At 36.5% G+C, this 26,324-nt stretch overlaps 6 protein-coding genes and 1 pseudogene across 17 annotated transcripts; 4 read left to right on the forward strand and 3 right to left on the reverse strand.

Moving 5' to 3' along the window:
- Positions 1-2,813: 2,813 nt before the first annotated feature.
- On the forward strand, positions 2,814-3,552 carry LOC104782947 (ARGOS-like protein). Its single transcript, XM_010508012.3, has one exon. It carries the CDS (start codon positions 2,952-2,954, stop codon positions 3,378-3,380), a length of 429 nt encoding a protein of 142 aa, XP_010506314.2. The 5' UTR covers positions 2,814-2,951; the 3' UTR covers positions 3,381-3,552.
- A 172-nt stretch (positions 3,553-3,724) lies between these two features.
- On the reverse strand, positions 3,725-7,413 carry LOC104782948 (ankyrin repeat protein SKIP35-like). 2 transcript variants are annotated; one of them, XM_087511938.1, is made up of 5 exons: positions 7,219-7,413; positions 6,602-6,997; positions 6,356-6,521; positions 4,886-5,318; positions 3,725-4,815 (listed from the first exon to the last, which is right to left on the reverse strand). In XM_087511938.1, exons 2-5 carry the CDS (start codon positions 6,687-6,689, stop codon positions 4,003-4,005), a joined length of 1,500 nt encoding a protein of 499 aa, XP_087368064.1. In that variant the 5' UTR covers positions 6,690-6,997; positions 7,219-7,413; the 3' UTR covers positions 3,725-4,002. The 2 variants fall into 2 exon arrangements, with proteins under 2 accessions (XP_087368064.1, XP_087368063.1); XM_087511937.1 differs by having other exon boundaries at positions 6,356-6,997; positions 7,219-7,347.
- Positions 7,414-8,106: 693 nt separating this feature from the next.
- On the forward strand, positions 8,107-12,174 carry LOC104782949 (guanosine nucleotide diphosphate dissociation inhibitor 1). Its single transcript, XM_087511940.1, has 13 exons — positions 8,107-8,755; positions 9,136-9,198; positions 9,296-9,379; positions 9,496-9,603; positions 9,803-9,975; positions 10,068-10,179; positions 10,289-10,369; positions 10,483-10,545; positions 10,620-10,721; positions 10,948-11,072; positions 11,428-11,638; positions 11,724-11,798; positions 11,882-12,174. The coding sequence occupies exons 1-13, from the start codon at positions 8,669-8,671 to the stop codon at positions 11,930-11,932; spliced, it is 1,335 nt and encodes a 444-aa protein (XP_087368066.1). The 5' UTR covers positions 8,107-8,668; the 3' UTR covers positions 11,933-12,174.
- Positions 12,175-12,423: 249 nt separating this feature from the next.
- On the reverse strand, positions 12,424-15,723 carry LOC104782950 (MLO-like protein 15). Of its 3 annotated transcripts, none has more exons than XM_010508014.2 (14): positions 15,501-15,723; positions 15,351-15,408; positions 14,970-15,187; positions 14,656-14,772; positions 14,375-14,435; positions 14,135-14,229; positions 13,954-14,028; positions 13,772-13,860; positions 13,633-13,682; positions 13,502-13,542; positions 13,216-13,425; positions 13,059-13,126; positions 12,916-12,976; positions 12,424-12,828 (listed from the first exon to the last, which is right to left on the reverse strand). In XM_010508014.2, exons 1-14 carry the CDS (start codon positions 15,615-15,617, stop codon positions 12,589-12,591), a joined length of 1,500 nt encoding a protein of 499 aa, XP_010506316.1. In that variant the 5' UTR covers positions 15,618-15,723; the 3' UTR covers positions 12,424-12,588. The 3 variants fall into 3 exon arrangements, 2 of the variants coding, with proteins under 2 accessions (XP_010506316.1, XP_087368065.1); XM_087511939.1 differs by having other exon boundaries at positions 14,656-14,792; positions 15,501-15,636; XR_015597704.1 differs by lacking the exon at positions 13,633-13,682 and having other exon boundaries at positions 13,502-13,518; positions 15,501-15,699.
- Positions 15,724-16,341: 618 nt separating this feature from the next.
- Positions 16,342-18,136, forward strand: LOC104782951 (large ribosomal subunit protein uL30x). Of its 2 annotated transcripts, none has more exons than XM_010508015.2 (6): positions 16,342-16,476; positions 16,835-17,013; positions 17,103-17,200; positions 17,291-17,348; positions 17,529-17,608; positions 17,691-18,136. In XM_010508015.2, the coding sequence occupies exons 2-6, from the start codon at positions 16,840-16,842 to the stop codon at positions 18,007-18,009; spliced, it is 729 nt and encodes a 242-aa protein (XP_010506317.1). In that variant the 5' UTR covers positions 16,342-16,476; positions 16,835-16,839; the 3' UTR covers positions 18,010-18,136. The 2 variants fall into 2 exon arrangements, with proteins under 2 accessions (XP_010506317.1, XP_010506318.1); XM_010508016.3 differs by having other exon boundaries at positions 16,354-16,527.
- Positions 18,137-21,619: 3,483 nt separating this feature from the next.
- LOC104782954 (F-box/kelch-repeat protein At2g44130 pseudogene) lies at positions 21,620-24,311 on the forward strand (annotated as a pseudogene). Its single transcript, XR_015597705.1, has one exon. The product of XR_015597705.1 is annotated as an F-box/kelch-repeat protein At2g44130 pseudogene (transcript).
- On the reverse strand, positions 22,820-26,192 carry LOC104782952 (cysteine protease ATG4a). Of its 7 annotated transcripts, none has more exons than XM_010508023.3 (10): positions 25,792-26,062; positions 25,086-25,140; positions 24,620-24,922; positions 24,457-24,542; positions 24,334-24,381; positions 23,830-24,209; positions 23,600-23,738; positions 23,419-23,474; positions 23,255-23,325; positions 22,820-23,157 (listed from the first exon to the last, which is right to left on the reverse strand). In XM_010508023.3, the coding sequence occupies exons 3-10, from the start codon at positions 24,825-24,827 to the stop codon at positions 22,985-22,987; spliced, it is 1,161 nt and encodes a 386-aa protein (XP_010506325.1). In that variant the 5' UTR covers positions 24,828-24,922; positions 25,086-25,140; positions 25,792-26,062; the 3' UTR covers positions 22,820-22,984. The 7 variants fall into 7 exon arrangements, with proteins under 7 accessions (XP_010506325.1, XP_010506322.1, XP_010506323.1 ...); XM_010508020.3 differs by having other exon boundaries at positions 25,086-25,155; positions 25,792-26,054; XM_010508021.3 differs by having other exon boundaries at positions 25,086-25,148; positions 25,792-26,050.
- Positions 26,193-26,324: the final 132 nt, after the last annotated feature.

Raw genomic sequence — 26,324 nt, forward strand, 5'->3', positions numbered from 1 at the left:
GACACGTGCGTTCGACGGGAGTATCCCTATTAAAATTTAATTTTATATAATTTAATTTATTTTAATCTACACTTTTTCATTCTTTTTTTAGTAGGTCAGTATTATCTTATACATTTGTAGTGTGTTTTTTTTAATTTATAAGAAGATGAATTCGGTAAAATAATATAACAATAGTATTTTGTAATAAAATATTATAGTTTATATTATTTTCCCATACGTTTTATGAAACGATAACTCAACTGACTGTATTACCAAAATGAAATGAATATCCTATCAAATGTTTAGAAAGAAATATGTTTTAAAATATATAATAGTGAAGATCTAAATGACTGAATGTAAAAGACAATGTGAATCTTTAAATCATTTTAAACTTCGAAGTGCATATATTTCATTTTTTTTTTGAAAATTTATTTCTAATTGAGTGAGGCTGTTAATACGTAATTCCTTATTTAACGGAAAATAATAGATAATTTTTTGTATAATAGATATTATTTCGGTTTGGAGTATAATTGATTTTATTATGTGCTCATTTATTGGAAAGACTGTGAATTCATTTAGAGGATTTGCACTTATTTAGGATAATATTACAATACCAAATCATACGTCATTTACATCTATAATCTAGGAGAATAAGTTATTAAAATCTTATTTGAAATATATAATTGATAGACCTGTTAGTTATGTAGTTTTCCAAGGGGATTTAGGTGTTAATTAGGAAATGAATATTCGTTTTCTGTTTAATTGATTATTCTCAAATATTTTAAAGGAAATTATCCTTAAATATTGAACAGTCGATGAGTTATATTATATATCGTCTTTCTTTTTTAATATTTTTTAATTAAAGAATTATTGTTAATTTACAGGAAATTATGAAATGCATAACTATTGATTTACCAAATCATCAAAATAGATATATTTTCGTTTTAGAACAAATTATTATGCATTTGTTCCCAAGATAAGGTGATAGAGTGAATTTTTAAAATCATCAATTATATAATTATTGGTGTAAAATTAAGAACATTTTTAAAATAGCCGTATAATTATATAATTATTGGTGTAAGGCAAAAATTTATGTGATGAATAGAAAGATTAGAATATCTTCAATATTATATCCAACTAAAATTTTGTATTTGATTAACTGCTGAAATCTAATAATATTAAAAAAATTTAAAATTATTCGAATGTAATACAATTAATAATGAAATTATGGCAATCAAAATGGTGCTTATTCCTAGTTATTAATACACATGAAATCCTTTATTTTTTCGATGAATTAATTTTGTAGTTTTCATGGGTTATTTTAATTCTATTTCTGGGATTTGGTAAACCGTCTCCTTTGCTTAAATACTGAAACCAAATCTTGATATTATGTGTCTGGTCATTTGGTTCATGAAGTACAGTTTTTGAAACATGTTCATATGTAAGATAGATCTTGTTAGTTAGGTGTTGGATGTGTAAAGAAATTAAATTGTCGAGTTGATCATCATAAAACTTTAAATACTTACCGAGTAAAGGTTTCCAATTGCTAAAAAATCCTGTTTTTTTTTCTGCCACTGTTTTTCCTCCATATTATAAATAAACTAAGAAGGATGTTTATTATAAATTATATTTGTAGATGACTGATATTTGCTATTACGTTCGAACCATAATGAGAAATGACTCACGTAAAGCTTGGCAAAAAAATGCATGTGAAAATTGAATATTAAGTTTTTCTGTTTGCTATCGTGAGTGTTAAGAAGAATGTTATTTATAGGTGAGATAGGTTTGTGTAGGGTTTTCGTTTATGGAGGATATATTTTTTTAATTTTTTAAAAATAAATACAACGGCACAAAACTATAATTAATTAGAAAAACTAAAGTTATTTTGCTAAAAAATGCACTAAGCTCTGTCATGCTGACACGTCAGCTTTTTTGATTAGAATGCTTCTCTTCTAATGTACAGGGGATGTTAAAAAAGCTTAGATTGGTTTAACTTATAATTAAATAAAACCAAACCACTAATTGAATGAATAATATTCGTTAAAGAAACTAAAAACCTCGACCTCGGACAGAGGCTTACCCCAAATAAAATTCCAGGCTACGTCATCTCGAGAGAGAGAGAGAGAAAGTGTCTAGGGGAGAAGAACCAACCCACTGGAGGGTGATTTGAAATTGTTTCAGACCTTCCAGAATCAGCAACTTGCCTCTCTCACACACTTGTCATCCCACCCCCCAAAAAAAAAGTGATAATTATAATTTTTAAATCCTTTTTTCTTTTCTAAAACATAGCAAAAAGAAGAAGAAAAAGATCTGTAAATTCAGTGAACCTTCCTCTCTTTCCTGTTTCTTCTCTGATTCCACAAAACAGTCTAATCCCTTTATATTTTTCGTTCAATTATCTTTTTACTACCATTTTATTTTTATATTTTCTTCCTCTGTATCTTCCTCTCTCTCTCTATTCATTTTCTTCTTCTTACAAAAGAAACTTCATTCTTCTTCCTCTTGCTTTCATAAAAGCTTCATCACCCATATATTTTGGTTTCTAACGTTACCATCTCATCTTCTTCCTCTTCTTCTTCTTCTTCTTGTTCTCTGCTGAAGGAGGTTTTGACTCTTAACGTCTTAAAGGTACTTGCTTTCAGTTTTTCTGATTTTAATCCTCTGCAAATTTTCTAGTCTGATTCGTTTGATTGAATCATTCATAACGATTTTTACTGATCAAAACGTCGTAAACCACACCAATCAATCTTCTCTACAGGGGGGAAACAAAAAGTTTAGTCCTTTTTTCGAAGTCTAAAAACGCCAAGAAACAGAGTTACTGGGTAATTTCCATCATTAGGGTTCTTCAACCTAGCTACATTGACAGAACAAGAAGAAAAGCTTGGTGCTTTATGCATTTGAGTCCAACTCTGTTTCTTCATACATCGATCTGATCTCCCCAGATCAACCCCCAAGAAAGGAACTTTCTTTAAATGATTCGTGATATCTCAAGTCTACAAAACGACATCATAAACATTCAAGAACACTGTTCACTCAACAACAACAACAACGACAACATGGACATGAGAAGAGATAACCGGAAGAACATCAGTTTTCGTGGATCAGCTCCAGCTCCGATCATGAGGAAGCAAGAACTGTTTCGGACATTGTCGTCACAGAACAGTCCGAGGAGGCTAATATCAGCTAGTTACTTCAGTTTGGAATCAATGGTTGTGCTTGTTGGTCTCACTGCATCTCTCTTGATCTTACCCTTGATTCTTCCCCCATTGCCTCCTCCTCCGTTTATGCTGCTTTTGGTTCCTATTGGGATTATGGTTTTGCTTATGGTTCTTGCTTTCATGCCTTCTTCTAACTCCAAACATGTAGTAGTAACTTCTTCTTCTTCTTCCACTTTTATGTAAAACGTTTCTTTAATTGAAGAAATCCTTTAAAAAAAACAGGGGAAGTTTTGTCTTATTGTCATTTACTTTAAGGTTTCAGGGTAAGAGATTAATACTATTTCATTTGTAAAAGTTTGTTTCTTGTTGATGCAGAATTATATATACAACTATATAAATAAAGAGAAATTTAATTGTTTCCATTGTTTCATGATTTCCCACTTTTCTAATAAATGCCTTTGAAACAAAACCAGATGAAATTGGGACATTGTTTTTATAATAACTTAATATTGAAAGGCTTTTGATTGCAGAGACTTAAAGAGTAAAAGACTATGAGACAGAAGTAGTAACTTTGATTACAGATGAAGTAATATAATCTGCATTGCTTTTATTTATAGATGAAATAATAATATATATAAGGCTTTCATTATCGTTCTCTCCCATGGTTTAGGATGCATAAAAGACAGATATAGAGAGGACTTGACAAAGACATTCCCATAGGAAGTTTTGATTCTATCATCTCACAACCTGGATCAGAATCCAAAATCGTAGGGGTACGGTTGTTTCTCACTTCTTATTTTTTCAACTATTGTAAGAAAACGACTTGTGTTAACCCGAATAGCTCAGATGCTGGATCCGTTGCTGCTCAGTGTGAAGAAGCTTTGACCAAAAATAGAGGAAGGTGATGCTCCAAAACTGCCATGAGCTGATGATGACCTTTCTTTACTTCTTCTGAGGCCACATCCAACCCTTGAAGCTGTTTTGCGGCTTCCACAAGCTGTCCTCTTAGCTTCTGTGAGAGCAGGCGCCCACCCGCCTTCACACACTCTCTGTACAGCGCCATGTAGGCGATTGCTACTCTCAATGGTGCTGGGAGATCCTTTAGATTTATTGCAGACTCTCCAAGTTTCAAAACCCTCATGAAATTCATGAAGTTTTCCTGGCTTTCCCTCAATCCTTGGTTGAATGCAGCCTCTGACCAGTGTTCTTGGAGAAACGATTTAAGATGTGAAGGAACAGACTTGTCTTCTGACTTTGCAATGGTGTCTGCAACTGAATATGTGGCTACTGGATCCCGGAGGAAATCTGATTTTAGGAGAAACTCTACTCCGTGGAGGGAACCACCACTTCTTTCACCGGCTGCTTTGAGGATTTCAATGCTGAGAGCAGTGAGGACGGGTCTTGGTACATGAGGAAGGAGATAAGAAGCAACCTCGACCTGGCTGCTTGAAGTGGCGGCTGTGAGAGCTAAGCATAGCTCCATCTCACGACAGCCTCTTTTCACAAACCATTGTACAACTTGCATGCAACCTCTCTCCGCTGCTCTCATCAAGGGACCCAAGAAAGCAATTGCATGACCTTCTTCCACAAGGCAATTCATAGTTTCGATTTTACTATAATGCGAAGCAAAACCCAGGGCTAAGTCAACATCCACGTCTAAGCTATTCCTTTGAGCAATCTGCATCAGGAAAACGTTCAGTTAGACTGCACAAAAAAGCTTGCAAGCAATCATTAAGGATAAGATTTACCTGCAACACGATGCGCACAAGTTCTGTGCTACCAAATCGAGAAGCTTCAAGGAAGCACTGATTTACGTTATCTGCGCCTCCTTCCACCAACATACCAAGCAATCCATGAATGACAGTAGCTGAGATTCCAGATGCCCAGCCAGGATTAAACGAGGTAGAGAACAGAGTAAGCGGGAAGCAAGCTGCATCAAACGCTTCTGTGAAATCCTTTCCTGATAGATGGTTTCCAGCAAGATCTAAGAACATCTTGAAAGCAGAAAGCTGGAGTTGGATCTCAGCAGCTGAGTCTTGGTTAGCTTTATCTCTAGGTCCCTGGCATCGGGAGTGAAAACCTATACATTTGAGGGCCCATTCAGTAAACTTTTGAACTTTGGCACCAGCTTCTGCTTTGAGGACCTCATCACCGTTACACTCTTGGAGACGCTCGTGCAACCTGGAAATTCGGAGATGGGAAAAAAATGGATATATAATATAGTAAGGGCCCATTCAGATATATATGAAAAACATTTGCTAGACTCGTGTTGTGACTGAAAGGACATCATCATGACAATGATATTGATTGAATATGAGCATGGAAGTTTAGCAGTAGAGCAAGAAATGTCTATTTGTGAGTTGTAGCAATCAAACAATGTATACATCATCGATTGCTTTATGTGGAAATAGAAACAACACAGATCCCAAACAGAAACAATAACGATAGAAAAGAAGGAGCACATAAATGGATGGAAAGTCTCACGAATTGTGAGTCAATGTAAAGCAAGCCAAACTAATTGCAGAATATGTTGAGACAAAATGTTATTTTGGAAAACTGAATTGTTCTGGGGAGATTAACATGTGTTCATGGGAGGAATTTAACGGTTTAACCTGTAAACATCTAAAGACAACTAAAGGCTTCAGTAAGAAGATTAGGAAGCAAAGACATGCAGCACATTCAGCTTTTGCCATCACTATCTACATCTGAGTTAGATAAACTTTTCAATAACCTATCGATTTCAAAACTAGCATCTCTAGAGACCTATTATAGCTACATCTCGTTCTTTTCTAATTCACCACACTCATAGCACATAGTTAAAAAATTCATTGCTCTAACCAACTTTGAATCCCATCACCATGTAACAAAAATATAGGAACACTCTAGTAAGTCATAAGTATTGGCAATATATGTTTTCAAACAAACAAGGCAGAGGCAAGGGAAACCAAAGGCATTGATGGAATCTAATCCGAGAATTGTACAAGCAGTATCCAAATCCTTCAATCAGCTCAAAATTAACAAACTAGTTAAACACTTGCAGACAGAACCAATCACTGTAACAACTAGGACACAACTTGGTGAACGAATGAAGCAGAATGAAAAGCAAGGAATTATAACAGAAACCCAATTCTCCAATAATAATTCAAAACTCCGTTGCCATTATTAGTAGTATGAGAAAAGCGGAACCATCATCTAATGAGAGAATCAAAGGAGTGTACCTTTGAGCCATAAGAGTTACAGTATCAGCAAGACTCGCAGTCCGGCTGTGGCAAGATGAAACACAAGAAGCAAGAAACGAAGTCCTAAGCGTAGCTCGAGTATAGTCATGAGCACCATGACATATGATCTTCGAAATCAATCCCGTGATCCCCTTTAACTCGTGCTCTGTGCTCAAGAACCAAATAGAATCTAGACTAATGCACAAGAAATCATTCAAAGTCTGAGGATCAGCAAGACGAATGAACCTCTCGGAAAGTTGCCAATCCTGTGAGCTAACAGCACCTTGGAAAAGTCTGCCCAATTCATTTCTATCCTGTCTGTTAAGATGAGCATTATTATTACTATTACCCCTGCATTGCAGTTTCTTTGCACTACAACAAGCACAGCAATTGCTCGGTTGAGTTATTGTAGCTATAAGAGGTGACGCTCATGCAAAAGCCACACCACTCCCTTCAGCTCGTCCTTCCACCGTAACGATCTCCTCAGGCTCAAACTCAGAACGAATCACTTGGTTCTCCATCCACCCAAAACACACACTAGAAGAGAGAAAGCAAAAACCTTTACAATATTTAACCAATACCAAAAAAATCCAGACTTGTGCGGTGGAATCAGCAGCCACTCCTCAGATTGCTCCAAAGAGTCTGAATTTAAAGCAAAAAGGTAGTACCACTAGTCAATACAAGCATCGAAAACTATATAATATAAAAAAAATCAAAACCAGGCACTGATTCCAAGCAATCAGAATCCATGGCCGACCCGAGAAATTGTGAATTCGGCGGGCCTGAGAATTGCATCGGATGAAAAAAGAAGAAAAATGCGAAATTGCAAATACATATGACAAGGGAGATGAGAGCGAGCGAACCTGGACGAGATTTTTCATTGAGAGGTTACGACTGCTGCAAAATAAAATCAGAGATTTGTTTTTGTTTTTTTTTTTTTTTTTAATGTAGAAAACGTTATTTGTTTTTTTCAAAGATTGATTGATATGATATGATATGAGAATTTAATTTTCTCTCTTCGTTTTCACTTAACCAAATTTGTCTTTTTTTTATTAACTGAATTGTTTTAGACATTGGTAGCTATTAGTTGGGACAACTAACAAAAAAGTAGTCTTGTTCAATAAAAAGAAGAGCTTTGTTTTTTTTTTGTGTAGGCCATATTCACGATGAATTACATAACAAAACCGGGGGGCTACTATGTGCCCTTGAATTTGTCTTTCTCGAATCTCCACCAAGCTGATGACATGGGTGTGAGAGGTACAATCTCCCTTTCATACATGTTTGAGGAGGAGGATCTGTTGAAGGTTAGAAAGATGAAAACTTTGATACCCATCAAGTTGGCGGGTGGGAGGGATTCACCACGATACTCTATGCTCTCTCGGTACAAAAGAGGCATATAAAGTAAAGATCGTCACAACTATCATGGCAAATCATGATGTTCCGAGTAGGGAACTTGACCATACGAATTTATTGACGACCCCATCAACACCAATTTTATTCCTTCCGAGTCTCATCTTGTATATAGTTCCAGCCCACATAAATGACATCCGGACCTCGTGACTAAATCAATTGTCTTTCTTTAATAGTACTTTGGAACTTAACTGTTGATCTGATCTCCAATTGTCGGAAACAAAACTTGAATCATCGTTTTCTTCCAACAGTCTATTATTAGTCTATTAGAGCGATGTCTTTTTCAACATTGTATAATTTGTCTCTTAACTGATCAAGAGAGACGATCGCCGCTGGCTTTTATATATTCCAACAACACACATACACGAGCATCAGAGAAAAACGAAAACTTCAAGTCAATATATTTCATACGCGCGATTTACACAACGCACGTTATCTTTTTTTTACATGACCTTTTCTTCTCTTTTTTTTTCCTTCTTCTGTTTATTACTTCTATGACCTGATTTTTTACCTTTTAGTGTTGACTTATCGTAAAATAAACAGAAAACGTCTATTTACACAAAAACAACTAATAAATTAGTAGTTTTTTTTTTTGTTGTCCTTTTTACATTTTGATTTTTGTCCATTGTAAAAATTCTCGAATAAAATAATTTCTTTTGAATAAAATAAAGAAAATTACTCCGTAAAAAGGAAATTTTTATTACACGTCAAAAAATAAATAAATAAAGGAAATTTATGTACGACGGAGATTGATAAATAAACGCAGCGCAATCACCGATCTCGCTCTCTGTCTCTCTGTGTGTGTGTGTCTCTCTCTCTCTCTCTCTCCGTCTTTATTACTAGCAAAAAAAAAAAAGTCAGAGTCTTTTCTTCGGTGTGAGACTTTGGGGGATCGGCTAAGCTATGGATGAAGAGTACGAAGTCATTGTTCTGGGTACTGGTCTCAAGGAGTGCATCCTTAGTGGTCTTCTCTCCGTCGATGGTATTAAGGTCTTTTCTCTCTCTCTCTCTCTTTCCTCCTCTTTCTCTTGTCTTTGTTTGTCGCAACTTTTTTGAATCCCTGTATGCTTGATCCGGAGATATCCATGATTCCAAGTTTCGTTTCATTATGAACGGATCTTTCTGAGACTCTTATCTGGTTTCCCGATTTTTAAGCGCGATTGCTTTGTGAGCTTTCAACATGGGTTTTGATCATTGAACCAATCGATTTTTACAATTTTGATACTTGTGTTTATTGAGAGATTGCAGAAAAATACTAAATTTCATCATGTGAATGATAGAGATGCCTTCTTTACTCCCTGTATCTTCAATCGATAAGCCAAGTTTACTTTTTTTTTTAAGTAATCTAATGATTTGTGTATTCCAAATAGGTTCTTCACATGGACAGGAATGACTACTACGGTGGAGAGTCAACATCTCTTAATCTCAATCAGGTCTAATCTATACTCTCTTAAGACTTCTTTTTTTGTGTGTGATAAGTTATCGTTTTAGCAAAGCGTTATTGATGTTGCTTTTTTTTTTTTTTTACAGCTGTGGAATAAGTTCAGGGGAGAAGAAAAGGCTCCTGCTCATTTAGGCTCTAGCAGAGACTACAATGTTGACATGATGCCTAAGGTATATATATCATATTTTAGCTGCTTTCTAGCTTTATCCTCTCTTTGCTAGCCTTTTATAGTACTAATGATTTCGGATTACTTACTTATCTCTTCTCTCTCAATGTTGCGGACCAGTTTATGATGGCAAATGGAAAGCTTGTTCGTGTACTTATTCATACGGATGTGACGAAGTACTTGTCCTTTAAAGCTGTTGATGGAAGCTATGTTTTTGTCAAAGGCAAGGTACAGTGAAGACTCATTCTCATTTGATCTTGTGACTCATTCTCTTCTTTCTTTCTTTGCCAATAGATTTCAAGAGTGCATCTTTCTTTCTCCCATTCTTTCTGTTGGTTAAAAGCTTTTCACCGAACATTCTAGCTGCAGATTTTTGCAGCTTAAGTAATTTGTTTTCTCTAGATACTTAACTGTTTATATCCTGCAGGTCCAAAAGGTGCCAGCAACTCCAATGGAGGCCCTCAAATCTCCTCTTATGGGTATTTTTGAGAAACGCCGAGCTGGAAAGTTTTTCAGCTATGTTCAGGATTACGACGAGAAGGACCCAAAAACACATAATGGAATGGATTTGAGAAGAGTTACAACGAAGGAGTTGATTGCGTAAGCTGATGTTCTTTTGTTTCATCATTATGGTGTTGTCAATATTTGATTTAGACTTTCTGCTGCTAACTATTAAGATTACATTTTGGCAGGACATTCGGTCTTGGTGAAGATACTATTGACTTTATTGGTCATGCAGTGGCACTTCACTGTAATGACAATCATCTCCACCAGCCTGCCTATGATACTGTTATGAGAATGAAGGTGAATTGCTCTTGTGGGACTTTAAACTATGGCTCCCCTTGTTTTAGCATTCTTGCATTTATCTCTGAGTTAAGCATTTTTGACACTGTTGCTTGAAATGTTTTATCAGCTCTATGCGGAATCCCTTGCACGTTTCCAAGGAGGTTCACCATATATCTATCCTCTCTATGGGTTGGGAGAATTGCCTCAGGTTTTTCTTTATCTTTATATACATGCTTTATGTGGTTGGTGCACCTATTCTGATGATTTGGATGAGATTTTCTTGAATCTCGTTGATTTTATTTCTTCTCTTCCTTGGTTCAGGCATTTGCACGGCTTAGTGCTGTCTATGGTGGGACATATATGTTGAACAAACCTGAGTGTAAGGTATGTCTTTGGCTTCCTTATCTCTGCAGCTGTTTGCTTCAGTCGTTCAGCAACTGATGTTGCTTCTATAACAGGTAGAGTTCGATGAGGAGGGTAAGGTTACTGGTGTTACATCTGAGGGAGAGACTGCCAAATGCAAGAAAGTTGTCTGCGATCCATCTTACCTGCCCAACAAGGTAATGACTGCGACCACAAGCTACACTGTCATTTTGGTTTGTCTGATGTTCTCCATTCGAGCAGGAAGTTCTCCTTAAATTTTTTTTTGGTTGGATGCATATAGTTCCCATCTGTGTTTTCTGGTTTGTTGATATGTGTGCCTGTTAGGCATTTTAATATCTTCCACTTTTCCTGATTATGTATGTTAACATAATATTGATATGTTTCATAATCCAATTAAAACAGGTCAGGAAGATTGGAAGGGTTGCTCGGGCAATTGCTATTATGAGCCACCCTATTCCAAACACCAATGATTCTCATTCAGTGCAAGTCATCCTACCCCAAAAACAATTGGGCCGCAAATCAGACATGTGAGTTCTCTTATCAATGCTTTGGTTCCGCTTATAGAAGTAAATGAGCTTGAATGACTTGAAGGAACAGAAACTTCGGTTTGCATAGATTTGTTCTCTGTGATAGCTAAGCTTTGTCTGAATTATGCTCTTGAGCTTGCTGAGATTCCTTTCTTCATTCAAAACTGTAGCTGAGAGGTGAAATTTAGATGGATTTCTCTTTAGACGAATGTTGGCAAGAGACTCTGCTCAACTCTATATTTTCTTGATTACAGCACATTTTCACACACTATAAAACCTTGCATTTATGCATACATTGAGTCTATTGGTATGTTTGTTTCTCGGCTCATGATTACATCTTTATTGTAACTGACAGGTATGTCTTCTGTTGTTCGTATTCACACAACGTTGCTCCCAAGGGAAAATTCATAGCATTTGTGTCGACAGACGCTGAAACTGATAACCCTCAAACCGAGCTCAAGCCTGGAATCGACCTTCTGGGTCCTGTTGATGAGCTGTTCTTCGACATCTATGATAGATATGAGCCTGTCAACGAACCCACTTTGGACAACTGCTTCATATCAACGGTTAGTGTAGTATTCCCTTCCTTTTTTATGTGAGCATCCTAAAGTTGGCTGGTTTCTAATAACCTTTTGGTCATGTGCTTAACAGAGTTATGATGCTACAACACACTTTGACACGACTGTTGTTGATGTGTTGAACATGTATAAATTGATCACCGGAAAGGTAATGTTCCAGAATCACAAAAATATTAATGAACCACGGCATCTTCTGCGATTGGGATGTGATCTTTTGTTTTTGTGTTGCAGGAATTGGATCTAAGTGTGGATCTTAACGCAGCTAGTGCTGCAGAGGAATGATGGAAACAAATTTGCAAACTCTGTCTCTCTCTGTACTATCACCAAATGATGTATTACCGGTTCTCTTTCCCCCCTCTTTGTGTTGTCTGTTAGATACAGATCTCATCGTTATCACCAGTTTCCCTTTATCCTTTTTCATAAACAAAATGTTAAAACCAAAAATGTTGGATTTTGTGGTTCCTGTTTGGAGTGACATACTTATCAGAATGCTCTTTCAAGCTAGTGGAATCCTCTTTTACTTATTTCTTTTGGATGCCTTCGTGTGTATACATCAATTCAGTTGGGCCATCTAACTAAAGAAAATATAATTTGTTCGCATGCAATCTATAGTTTAAAAACCATGAAATAAAATGTTATTTTGTTCTGAAAACCTAGCTATATAGCATTTCTTTTAGATGTTTGATCATCAAGTTGGAGGTTGTAAAGAAGAGTCGATGTCACATTTGTAGAGAAGGATCTTTTTATAAATGATACTGAAGGAACCTTAAAGATTTTTCAAAAACAAAGACTTGTTTAGAAAGCACATCGTTCTTTTGTTTGATCAATTGACAAAAGAGATTCAGCATCTTTGCTGTATATATTTCTTACAACACTGTTAAATCAGTTTTATATAAAACAAAGTCTCACGAAGTATTTTTGTCTGGTGGAAGCTTTTGTTAATCTTTCTCAACAATCTCTGATGTTTTCCCAAGGTGCTGATTTTGTTGAGAAGAGCCTTTTCCTAGCAACGACTGCAACTGAACAGACCGAGGTGAAGGAGTAGCTGCAAGAGGGTTTGGACTGCTACCTGCGTGAGTTGTACCTTTCTTCACTTCCTTTCTAGCCGTTTTTGCCCATCCAACAAGTTGTTGCTGTGTCTGCTCGTTGAATATTGCACCTTTGTATGAACTTCCCATCTTTTCACCAAAAGAAGAAGGTGTGGTTTTGAGTTTGTGTCTTTGTCTAGTTGATATCAGAACACAAAGGAGATGTAAAATTCATACCTGAGTGACAAGTGCATAGAGCGGTAAGGTACTATAACTGCAGAGAAGCTGAACCAATGCCCTGAAAAACAGAGTCAAAAGATTCTACATTTCAAGATCAAGAAAGTTTTAAGGAGATATATTTCAATAATGGCTACTATTACCCGATGATGAGTCTTGGAATTATGAACTTGACATGTCCCATGATGCAAGAATCCCAACCATATTGAAACTGTTGTTACAATTTCCAGCGTTTAAATCCTATGTTGATATCTTCTAGAATATATGGTTTAGACTGATTTATGGTACAAAAGCACTTACGAGGATAAAGAAGAAGTAGGCTAATTCAAAGGAGTTCTGGAAAAGAATGAAATGGATCAAGAAGAGAATTAGCCGGGGACTTTGAAACCAGAATAAATCATCTGATGGTCGGACAACCAAATCTCCTTCCACAGCAATGTGTTTCTCTGCAACGTCATGAGCCAAATCTGTGATGATATGCTCCAACTTCGTCCCCACGGCAAGCAAAAGCTGAGGGGAAAACAAGTTTAGGGTCAAGATGGGTTTGAAGAATATTAGACATGGTGGAACGGTTTCGGGGACTTACAATCAATGGAATAAAAGCTATCCAGAAGTAAACATGCCATGCTGCAAGAAGGATGGAGTCGATGATCATTACACCGAAAAAAGAAAGAAGGAAAACTTAGTTTGGATCGAAGTTAAAAGAAGTCATCTCACCAGCAATGTTTAGAAGCAAGAATAAAACCACGAATACCCAAAGGTACCAACTGCGAGTTTGATATATACATTAGAACAGAATCAAGAATACCTTTTCGAGTCAAGTATGTTTTTTTTATAAAATCTTGGAATCTTTTACCTGATACCGACAACTTTCTTGAAATCGGAATTAAGGGCACGCATTAAATACTTATGGAAATTGAATTTTGGGTTGGTCTTGCAATGAGTCTAATAGGAAAGAAGAGAAAAGAAGAAGTTGTTTTGATTTTTTTGTAGATAGAAACTCAGTTCTAAGGACGAATCAAAATACGAGATACATACCGTGACAAATCCTAGCCTCATCGTGATGTAATCCGATTTATTGACTGACGCAAGAAACTGTTTCATAAATGATTGCTGCATGGGGCAAGAACACACTCAAAAACTCAAAACTTTTGCATGCGATCATGTCTTGAGGATTAAGATACCTTCGGAGAAAAAAGAAAAGAAAAAAAAAACTCACCACCCATCCAAAGCAAGCATCAGCTTTTCCAACCCCAAGAAATCGTGTCCTGATGAATTCGTGTTCCTGAACGTGTGTAAATTTCTTCTGGATCACTGTGTAAGATATATATGTGTATAAAAAGGGTTAATGTTAAAAATTATTATAATTATGCTCAAAATGAAAATTTCTTAAGACCCTGAAAAAAAACCATTCTACTAAGTAAAAATATGTCTTTATTTTTCCAAGTTTCTTTTATACCGTGGTCTGTGTTGTGGTCCTTCTCTGATACTTGATCCTCCCATTTTTTCCATTGCATTATCTATGCCAATAACATTATGTTATAATCATTAGACAGTATTAACAATATCTTAATTAGGCTATATAAACGATATAAGTAAGCAATTGCATCTTGTAGTGTGAGCTTTGGTTTTAGAGTTTAGGATTTGTACGTTCAGTGTGATATTCATTAGTGAATGAAGATATATAGACAAAAGTATCAATACTGTTGAAGTAAGGTACGTAATTAAGTAAATATATACCTTCATGGTACCAAAAAGAATGGTCAAGAGGCAGAAAATAATGTGGGAAACAGCTAATACGAAGATGAATATATGAAGCTCGTGGAGAGCTGATAACGACATTAACGGCACCTTCCCCTTAATTTTAAAACAAAAATCTGTTATATTATAGACGATCTATGTCAGTTCTATGCACGTCTTCAAATCCAATCAGTTGATAATGTAACAAATGCTGAAATCGTGTAAGACAAATAAAAATACAAAAAGAGATAAATCTTGGGTTTGACCCCAAAACAAAATAAAATGAGAAAGGGTCGGTAAAAGAGGGTAAATACCTTTTGGGAGCAGTAGTCGCCGGCAGCTGAATCTCCGGCGAGGAGATGACGGCCGGTGAAGCTGAACTGGAAATGGGAGGAGTCTTTGAGGGACTTATCATCCTTTGGTTTTTCACAAGGGAGGAACTTTTCACTTAGGTCCTTTGATATGCAAATTTTTGCTATTTTAGACTGGCTTACTGATAGTAGCAACGATATGAACCCTAGTAACATAAGCTCTGTTGCCGATTCAAGATTTTTGTAAGAATCTTGTTAGAACGATGATGAAAAACTTCGTATTAAATAAACGGAGGTTGAGGTTGCACTTTTCAGAACAAATGAGCTAATAATTAATTATAATCTAGGAAATTATATAAATGTTGGGCTAAAACATGATGTCACCTTCTTTGATCTTTTGTAATGCCCCAAAAAGCTGTTTCTGATCCTTCTTCCGAAATTGCTATATTCCACATGTAATCATTTAGTCGACAACAAATATTTATATATAGAAACAAACACATATATAGAGATGTATGCGTGTATAGATATAACCTTTCCGGCACGATGGAGGAGACGCTCAACGGCGAAAGAGATGGAGACGATGACGGAGCAGACGAGAGCAACCACCCATGTTGGCGTGAACTCTAAGGTCGTTCCTCCTCCGGCCATTATAGCTCCGGTGATTCTTGATTTTCTTGATCCATCATGTAGTGCATTATATAATGAGAGTTGATTAGCTTAGTTGACCAAGTCTTTATATTTCGAATTTCAAAATGGACCATCTTATTCCTTAGAACGTGTCTTTTATACTATATTTTAAAAAGGTTCACATTCGGTAGGTGATATTCATTTTTATGGTTTTTTCTTTCTTTTTTATAAAGTGTAGGCTGTTGTATTCATATACAATCATATATTGATACATTGTATATACGGTGTAATGTAATGTATGAGGTGTCAGTGTGTGTATGTCCTCTATGTTTGAATTTTTCTGACTATACTAACAGTTAATATCATAGAGATGAGTATTGCATATAATGATAAATAATTATAAGAGTTAGCTGAGGTCTAACCCCAATTTTTAATTTGGCTTTGTCAAAGAGGTCTAAACCGCATTTTCCTAAGGACAATTCTTTAAATTAGAGATAGAAGATCAAACGCCAAATAGATTAAAACGTCTCCCTATCGATTCATCAAACTTCACATACCATACATTTAACCGACTTTAACCAAACGACCGATGAACCAATTGACCGGTCAATCGATAGCAACATCAACATGTATTTTATAATTCGGTCGGCTGTATCAAATTGTCCAATTATTATTTTAAATCATCGGGCCAATTCAACCAGCCCACTTCAGCTAAATTGGCCTCCTATATAAGTAAGTAAGGCCCGTTAAAAAAATTGAAAAATTAGGGTTACGAAGTAAAAACCCTAAACCCATTTTTTCGACTTGTTTGTTTTGTTCTTCACCTTCAGCGCCGCACACTATCTCTCTCTCTTTCCCTCAGACTTCCTCTTCATCTCAAGTAAGCTTCTTTCTTTGATCTTCCTCGTTTCGTTTCGTTTCGTTTCTAATTGTAAGTCTTCTTTGGTTCATTATACATTTCTTTGTTCTGATGTTTGTGAGATCGTGTTAAACCCAATCGTTTCCCAGTTCTATTGTAGTTTGTAGAAATATAACTTTGATTTGTCGATGAAATCTAACCTGTTGTATGATATCGTTGAGGTTCATGATCCTCTCTTCCGTTGGTTTTCAATCATTTTCATAGATGTTCCTGCCTTGCTTCGATTTCTACCCTTTAATAGTTGTATTGCTCAAAGGTGTCATTTTTATTTATTGTGTTGATTAGATTTATAGCTTTTAATTGGCTCTGTTTTATGTAGGAGAAATGGCTGAATCCAAGGTAGTGGTTCCAGAGTCTGTCTTGAAGAAGATCAAGAGGCAAGAGGAATGGGCATTGGCCAAGAAGGAGGAAACTGTTGCTGCCAAGAAGAAGAGTGTTGAGACCCGTAAGCTTATCTTCAAGAGAGCTGAGCAGTATGCCAAAGAGTACGCTGAGAAGGTAAAAGAGACATGCTTTTGTTGGTTTTGGAAGTAATTAAGATGACTGTTCTGTTGATGTTTGTTCTAATGTTGTATTCTTTGTTTTAGGATAATGAGTTGATCCGATTGAAGAGAGAGGCTAAGTTGAAAGGAGGGTTCTATGTCGACCCAGAGGCTAAGTTGCTCTTTATCATTCGTATCCGTGGGTATGTGTTTTATTATCATGTTCACAGTCACATACATACTGCCAACAGATTCTGTTGTTTCATGTACATGGTTGTTTGTCTTTTTTGCAGTATCAATGCCATTGACCCAAAAACCAAGAAAATTCTGCAGCTCCTGCGTTTGAGACAGGTAGGTTTCACAGATTGTTATGTTCATATAGTCCCATACCTTTTGTTAGTCTGATAGATCTAGCAGTCTTATGTTTAACTAGCATGTTAGAGTTTTCGGTTGATCATCTCTTTTAGGAGAGAGTAGATAGATAAACACTTACCTTATCAGGAAGTTTACATGTGTTATACATTTGTGCAGATCTTCAATGGTGTGTTCCTTAAGGTGAACAAGGCAACAGTCAACATGTTGCGCCGAGTTGAACCTTACGTGACTTACGGGTATGTAATCTGACTCTCTTTATATATATGTGGCAACCATGAGAAGATGCTGCTCTAAACGAATGATATATCTCTGATGCAGATACCCAAACTTGAAGAGTGTTAAGGAACTGATCTACAAAAGGGGATATGGAAAGCTGAACCACCAGAGGATAGCACTTACCGACAACTCGATAGTGGATCAAGCTTTAGGAAAGCATGGTATCATCTGTGTGGAGGATCTGATCCATGAGATCATGACTGTTGGACCTCACTTCAAGGAAGCCAACAACTTCCTCTGGCCATTCCAATTGAAGGCACCACTCGGTGGCCTCAAGAAGAAGAGAAACCACTACGTCGAAGGTGGTGATGCTGGAAACCGTGAGAATTTCATCAACGAGCTTGTCAGGAGAATGAACTAATGAAAGCAGCTTCCTTCTTTTATCTTTTTACCTATTCCATAGATTTTGGGATCTGAGTTTTTGTTTTGTTCCAGTTATCAGAGACTAGTTATATTTTATCGGAGATAGTATTCATTTTCGTTTGCTATCTGTGGCCTTTTTTACTTTGTGTTCTTCTCAGCAAATTGAATTTTTGGCTTTAAGTTTACGGGACTGGACTTGTTGATTAAATAAATTCCGCTCGAGCAGAGAATCATGGATAGAAGTTGTTGCCCATTGTTTTGCATTAGTTCCACTATAACGTTCATGGAAGAAATATGCTAACTACACAACCCAAACCCTTAGTATCACACTTGCAAGTCAGGCCTACTTTATTGCATTGGCTTAACTCATAGAATAATGCGACTGTAAAATGAATTTTACATCTAATTGCCAACTCGTTCTAGTATTGTAATTAGAAGAAGCAAGCAAAATGTAGTTCTTAGTGCTATTAAAAATTTACTCTTATATTACATGATATGGTCTTCTAGAAGAAAAGAAAGTGAAACACTTTAGTAACCGTAAAGAAGACAAAAGCTAGCAAGAGAGGTCTAGACGATAAGTGCTTGCCAGTTTCGGCCCACTCGTCTCCTTCCCCATAAAGGTGACAACTCCCCCCCAAAAGGGAAAAATATCAATGCTCTTCTAGAACCCTTATCCCTATTATTCTTCTTTTTGATTTTACTCTATTATTAATTTTATATAGCTTTTTGGTTTCACTTTCAGAATAATTAGAAACCACTTCATGGTTGTCGTAAATCAATCAACCTTCGTTGAAAAGAAAGAACACGACCTCTTTAGTTTCGTGTTGATTTAATGATTTCGAATTCTTTTCTCTATAGTACCATCCATCATCCGTTTAAGGAAAGTAAAACATAATTAACGACATTTTAGTTGTTTTGTCTTTGTCGAGACAAAAAGTCTCCCTAGTTAACTTGTAGGGTTATAAGCGAAACAAAACAATCTACTATTCAAAGAAAATATACGTTATTAATTACCAATGGTTTTACCTTGAGTTCACTAGACAATAATTTTTTTTTTAATTACACAATAATTCGTGATGAATAAAAAGTTACGAAAGCTGATAAAGAGAAAATACATAATTAAGTAGAGTAGAGAGAGTGATAACAAGAGAAAGGACAGTTGACATAACAAGAAAAGACAATGCGATAGAGGGCACTGGACCAGCCTCTATTCATGTCCGACGACCGCATTATTACTATGTTCTTTTTTCCGTATTCATCATCCACTACTTTAATTTTATTCTTTTTAGCTATGTTCATATCGCTTACATCCAAATTAAGCATGTTTTTATAAATTTAAACTGACCTATGACGAAAATATATCAATTTAAACCAATTTATAACAAAACATTGCTTGAATCTGGGGGATGCCAAAACGCCATGAAATAATTTTTGACCACTTGATCGCAGTTCCTAGTAGTTCAAGACTTGTATATTAACATTTAAATTAGCTTTGAACTCGTTTAAACCAGCTACCATTTAAGGTTTATGAATTTAAATGAGTTTGACAAAAAAAAAATTGTTTATATTCTTAATTTTTTTCTAATTGTTCTAAACAAATTAGATTCATAATCTTTTCGAGATAAAAAACCAAAACATAATAATTTGTATCATCTCCGGTATTGGTATTCTTTTGTTTCTTTGTAAGATTCTCTTCTTTTATTTTGGTAAAGATTCTTTGTGGATATATCTAGTCTCTCTGTATATGTACGTGTGTGTAGCGTGCGTATGGTTGTGTAAATAGATTTTTGGATGTCAACAATAAAACTAAAATCCGGTCATAATTTGTGAGCAATTTCATCTTAAAAAATCAATTACTAAAAATGATCCATGATGAGTGACTTAGCATGAGAGCTTAATTAAACACTTTTTACATAAACAAAAGATTTGCAACTCCGCGAGATCACATACCTTTGCGTCGGTGCAACGCAAAAATCTACGTGGTCAGCGTATTAATAATATTTTCTTCGGAAGAATCAAAAGCCAATGTATGAGGACTTCTAGAAGGCTATAAAGGAGAAAACCCTTTGTAATCGGTCAATAAATATTCATTCATATATGTAACTACTGGCTAACTGCCCTCACAAATTAAAAAACACATGCATGATGTTATTATATATAGATATGTATATATATATATATATATATTAAAACTTCAACAATTATGCACAATAATTTCGGAAAAAAGAAGAAGAAAAGAATCTATATATGTGCACCTATTCGTGAAATAATTTTGTTTGATAGTGCGTGCACAATGCCAATTTGAAATGAATATTTCTATTTTAAAATTCCAAAATATTTAACCTTTTTAGTTTAATTTGAACTTCAATAGATACGTTTACACATCGGTTGAGGATGCGTCAGTGAATACGACTCATTCCTTATGACACAAGACAGCACCTTACTATTATTTGTCTAAAGCTTCTAGAAGCTTTGCTCATTTTCTTTTCCCTTAAAAAAGAAGCAAAATAAAAAGAAAAGGAAGGATAATGGTACATACAACAAAGCTAAACTGGTCTTCTTCTTCATGAACTTTATTTATATCAATTATCAGGAGACAATAGGTTATTTAGATTCGATCTCAAAAGCAAATTCTTTTTAAAGGAAGTCACGTCAAACAGAAAGGGAAAATAGTAAATTAGTACATACAGTTGATAAGCTAATTAAAAATAAAAATATATTAGTTCAATTCAAAGAACTTTTTATAGCTTTAGTGTGTGCGGTGAAAGCGTAAACCAAATGCTTAATTAAATTATACTATATACTTACCTAACCTTCACTTAAACCTATATAGTGTATGTTTCTTTTTCTCTTAAAATTTCAACAGAAGCTATTTCTTCTTTCTCGAACTTGACCAAAATATGTTGATGCGATCTAGGAAAACACAAAAATAATATTCACAACCACAACAAAAAATAGTAATATACAAGATTTTTTTATGTGGAGTACATGAGTCGCGATCCACTGGTTTTAGTAGATCTTTTTTTTTTTTTAGTAGATCTTGTTTTTGTCCTTATGAAAAAAGCTTCTAGAAGCTTTCTACTTTATCTTTATAAAAAAGTTTGATTTTAACAAAAAGAGCACACACCGTACGTCTGTCTGGATGAAGTAAACCTGATGTGTTGTAGTTTCCCACTTGTTTTTACATATGGGAATCGCATCAAAAGTAACCCAATTGTTGCCTGTTGGGTGAAATCGAAATTGGTCATGATTTTTTTTGAGAAAGAAAGATTCTGATTAGTTAAGAAATAAATCTTTAGGTGCGTTTGCGTTTTGCTACATAATTTTTTTTTCTCTTTATTCTTTTACGCGGCTAAATAAGTAAAAAAAGTTCAAAAAATTTAAACGAACCGTCGCGTTGTTACAACTGCAAACTTATCTTGCTCCTCCCTATTTAAAGGCTCTGCCACCTCCGTGTGTAACTTCACACTCACTCAATACCAAAATCTCACTTTTCTTCTTCTCCACAAAAAACACACACTTTGCTCAGTTTAAACCCTCTATATATTTTAAGAAGCTTTCTTTGTTGTTGTTTTTTTTTTTTGTTATTTTTGGTTCGAGCTCAATCGATGATGATTAGGGAAGTGTCTAAAAAGAAAGCTGGAGATGTCCACAAATGTCACGATTTGATCCCCGGTTTACCGTCCGAGTTAGCTATTGAGTGTTTGATCAGAGTTCCGTACCAATTCCAACCCGCCATGAAATCCGTTTGCCGTTCTTGGCGAACCTTGATCTCCTCCTCCGACTCTTCTTCCTTCATCCAAGAGCGGCGTAGATGCGGCAAAGCAGAGCTTCTTCTCTGCCTCGTTCAACCGCTCACACCGCCAATTCCAGCGTCTAAACCGGTTGAGGAGACATTAACCGTTGTGGTGAAGAACGAGGATAATAAATCGCAGCCGCGCGTTTTCTGCACGCCGCGTTTTGGGTTAAGCGTTTACAACACCGCGATGTCCACGTGGCACCGCGTCGCGTTTCCAAATGAGGAGCAGGTTCCGCTTTTCTGCGAGTGCGTCGTGCTTCAGGACGCCGGGAAGGTTCTACTCATCGGAGGTTGGGATCCGGAGACGTTACAGCCAACGAGAGACGTTTACGTTCTCGAATTCGCCGGAAGGAGGTGGAGACGAGGTGCGCCGATGAACGAATCGAGGTCGTTCTTCGCCTGCGCTTCCGTCGGATCGACGAAAGTATACGTCGCCGGAGGTCACGACGATCAGAAAAACGCTTTACGCTCGGCGGAGGTGTACGACGTTGAGAAAGACGAGTGGTCTACGATTCCTCCGATGACGGAAGGAAGAGACGAATGTCAAGGATTCGCCATTGGATTAACGGATCAAAGGTTTTGCGTATTGAGCGGTTATGGAACTGAATCTCAAGGAAGATTCCGATCCGACGGAGAGATTTACGATCCAGCTACGAATTCGTGGTCCAAAATCGAAAACATCTGGCGGTTTCCGGACACTAGCCCGAGAGGTCGCACCGCCGGAGACTTTAGAAGGCTATGGTGCTTCACTGACGACACTGAGTTGTTGTTACAATGGGATGATTTGAGAAATGTTTCGAAACTGGATCTTGAGACTATACAGCTTCCGGTGAAGACGGGAAGTTCAGTTTTCGCCGGAAGATTAGGGAGTGAAGCTTTGGTCATGATTGGTGGAAGAAAAGAGGGTGAAGAAGGTGAAGTGATGATGAAGATGAAGATGACGAAGGGGAAGAAGATAGGAGAATGGAGTGATGTACAAATAATACCTTCAGCTTTCTCTACTCTTCCGTTTTCACATGCTTCAATCTATGTTTGAAATATCTTAAAAAGGATTTTATAGTACAACATTGGTGGTTTTGATTCTAATGTAATTTACAAAACACCAACAACGAAAAAAGAATTGTCGCTTTGAGATTTTGTTAAAATGTTTTGATGATGATGATGATGATGATGATCAGAGCAATTGCCAGTCATCTTCATGTCCTTCTTCCTCGATGTTGTCCTCCTCTGAAAACCCGTAGTTGTTTTGGTTTATCAAACTGTGGGTTTGAGTTACAGTGAACAATGGAGCACCCTTTGATTCCTCGGCTAGTTTTGATGCTCGGAGACATAAGTCGTTAAAATCATCTGTTGAAGATTATGGAAGTTTTATTTATCAAAGGTTAGGATACTACCAGGTTTTTTAAACTTTGGGGTTTCGGAGAATGTGGTAATAACACAGTACCTTTGTCGCGGCAATAGAATCCGAGAGCTAGAGATGGGTCTAGTGATTCCAACGGAACATAACGAAGAACTCTGATGCAGATTCAAGATAATATTAAGAACCAAGATACAAACTGAACCAGGCAAAGATCGATTGAAATATTATGATGATTAGATAAAACTCACTTGCAATGATAGGAGGATGTGTCAACATCTGGAGATTCTTTGCTCACTGTGACCACCTAAAAACCATTCATTAAATGATAAGTATCAGTAAGTGAAACCATAATGCGAAATTCCATTTACATAAAGGTGATTAATATCAGGATCTTATGGCAACTAATCCGATTTAGGCACACAACTATACCTGTTGAACTTCGTGTGGATCAAGGTAGAAACCTTTGTCTTCTTGAACGCCAATTATGTACGTCGACGCACCTGGTTTGCCACCCAAAATGCCCACGCTCTGAGGGAAAGCGAATGTGGCAATTAGAGATGGAATGTACCTGACACCAGAATTTAGCAATGTGTCACAAAGACCAAACACAAATACAAGCACAGACCATAAAAGAAAACAATCAACTTCAAAATTGCAACCTGGGATTCACTTTGTCAAGCCCAAGAACCAGTGGAACCAAAAGGAGAATCGGTGTCCACTCAAGCTGTCCTTTCGAGAATTCTCGACAAGATTTGGTGGCATCTTCTATACAGAGTATTGGAGCCCCACCTCTCTCTCCATCTTCGCTGCCAGAAACGATATGAACAGCCATGGGAAGCGTCTCGGTTTTAGAATCAGTCTGTTTTCTCTTCTTGCACGCTAATGATTCCCACGATCGACAAATGGCATATGGTCCTATCCATGACCCAGCAGCGAGACCATATGACTCTCCAGCTATAATAAGGTTGTGGATGGAGAAAGCTGAAGTCTCGGAATCACCAAAAGGTTCCAAAGTCTCTAAGTATTCTTGTTCAGGCAGCTGCATTTTCAAATTAAACAAGCCTAAGGTTTCCACTTTTTTGATGTAAGAATGGACTAGAATCAATTTGTTTAACCAGGTTTTAGTTCACAGTGTTGCATATTCAGTGTTACATTGAGCTTACCTCAGAATTCCAGGTCCAAGACCTCCCCAGCCTATGGAATAGCAATGCCTGCAAATATTTGGCTTGTCAAAATATGTTATAAACTTCACCGCTTAATGCCAAGAGCAATACTCTTCCACATACCTGAGCAAAAAGCATTTGGCTGCTCCGAATCATGCAACCCCAGTTCACATCGCTGGTATATGTTGTGTCTCTGAATGGTTCAAAACCTGTCAAAAAAATAAATGGGTGAATATTATGCAAAAACTTAATTTTGGCTTAATTTTGTAGTTGAGAGTTAACAAACCTTTACGATACGTAATCAGAATTTTGGATGAAAAATCTTGATGAAATGCAGCCAATACACTGCCAGCATCGGTATCCCCAGAGGCATCATCCTCGGATATCTTATAACAGACACCCAAGAGCCATATGTCACTTGTTGTGCTGGGAAGACCAGTCCTATTAGGACCTAAAACACGCTCTTGGAATCTCCTGATTGCGCCAGTTGCCATAAAAGCTCTTTTTACAAATGCTGTCCAACCATTACGAGTGGTGCAATCTTGTTTATGCCCAGAAGTCGAAGAAGAATCCCTATACGGTTGAGAAACTGAGGAAGAAGGCGTAAAGACGTTTGACCAAAAGGTAAACTTGGACTTAATATCACTAGGTCCTGAATCTGAAACTAGAGGGGACTTATGATGCGTATCACTCTTGCTTGATGAAGAAGAACAGTGTTGAGGAACAAATCTATCACATAAAGCCTTCATTACCTAGACATGAAGCACCAATTGCAACGTGTCCGTCTCATAGAAATCAACCTAAATCCTGAGAACCTAATTTCTGAAATTATAAGCATAACAGTCACCAAATTAACATAGAACATACTTGAAGTAAGAAGAAACCAAGATTAACTAAAGAAGAAACATGTACAACAAACAGCAAACAGTAGACAAAATTGTGTGTGTGTGACATTAAGGTTCCAGAGAAGTTTAACAAGTCTGAATTACAAAAGGGTCAATCACAAACTACAGTTTTGTGAAAGTTAAATACTCTAGATCAGCGTAGCACCACACTGTTAAACCTAGAGCTACGCATCATGAAGGCACAGCACAACAGCCCTCGTTATAATAAGCTTCAAAGACTAAATTACTAAGCGTTATATAGCAAAATCAGGCACAAAGACTACATTTCTGGCATGATATAAAAGTCACGATTTTTTTAGATAAACTTACTGAAAGCATTCGGATTCAACATGCATATCCTCCAAATTGAAGAAACTATCAGCAAGATTACAAAAGACAAAATCAAGAAGCAGAGTTTAAGAGCTTTGAAGACCTTTCATTTCAACCCACGGATCTCAACGGTAATCCAAAATGATCAATTGATCAACACAACAATCAACTCAAAAGCTCCTCTACAGATTAATTAATAAAAAAAAACCTTAATCAATACAGTCATCCAATTAAAAAGGATCACCTGAGAGAGATATTGGTTTCACCAGACGACGGAGATGCTAAAACGCAAAGGGGGGGGGGGGAGTAGAAGAAGAAAGAAGATCGATTTCGTGTTGTATCTTGCTCGCTTCAACGTCCCGTCGAAGATATACCTTACAGCAAAGAGCTTTTGGGACACAAACTCAATGGAGAATCTCTCTCTCTCTCTCTCTCTCTCTCTCTCCGAGACCTTGTTCAAATCAATCCTCCGATGTTGATAGCTTTTTTTAACTAATGACATCAATTAAAAACTTGAATCACATTAATCAGGGTTATATCATGATTACTTGTTTACACGTGGAAGATAAATTCGACTCTCCGATTTACTATTCTCTTTTAGATATAACGTTCCAATTAATATATAGTTTTGCGGTATAAAATGATACACAGATCACATTAGCACCGGATAATATTTATTTTCTCCAAATTCCTGATTCTTTGGGATCACAATTTTCATTGTATCTAAAATTAATACAATGTTGCTAACCATAAATGTGATTACGACTAAGGCTATTT

This window comes from Camelina sativa, chromosome 4 (genome assembly GCF_030686135.1).
Source record: "Camelina sativa cultivar CO46 ecotype springtype chromosome 4, ASM3068613v1".
NCBI lineage: Eukaryota > Viridiplantae > Streptophyta > Magnoliopsida > Brassicales > Brassicaceae > Camelina > Camelina sativa.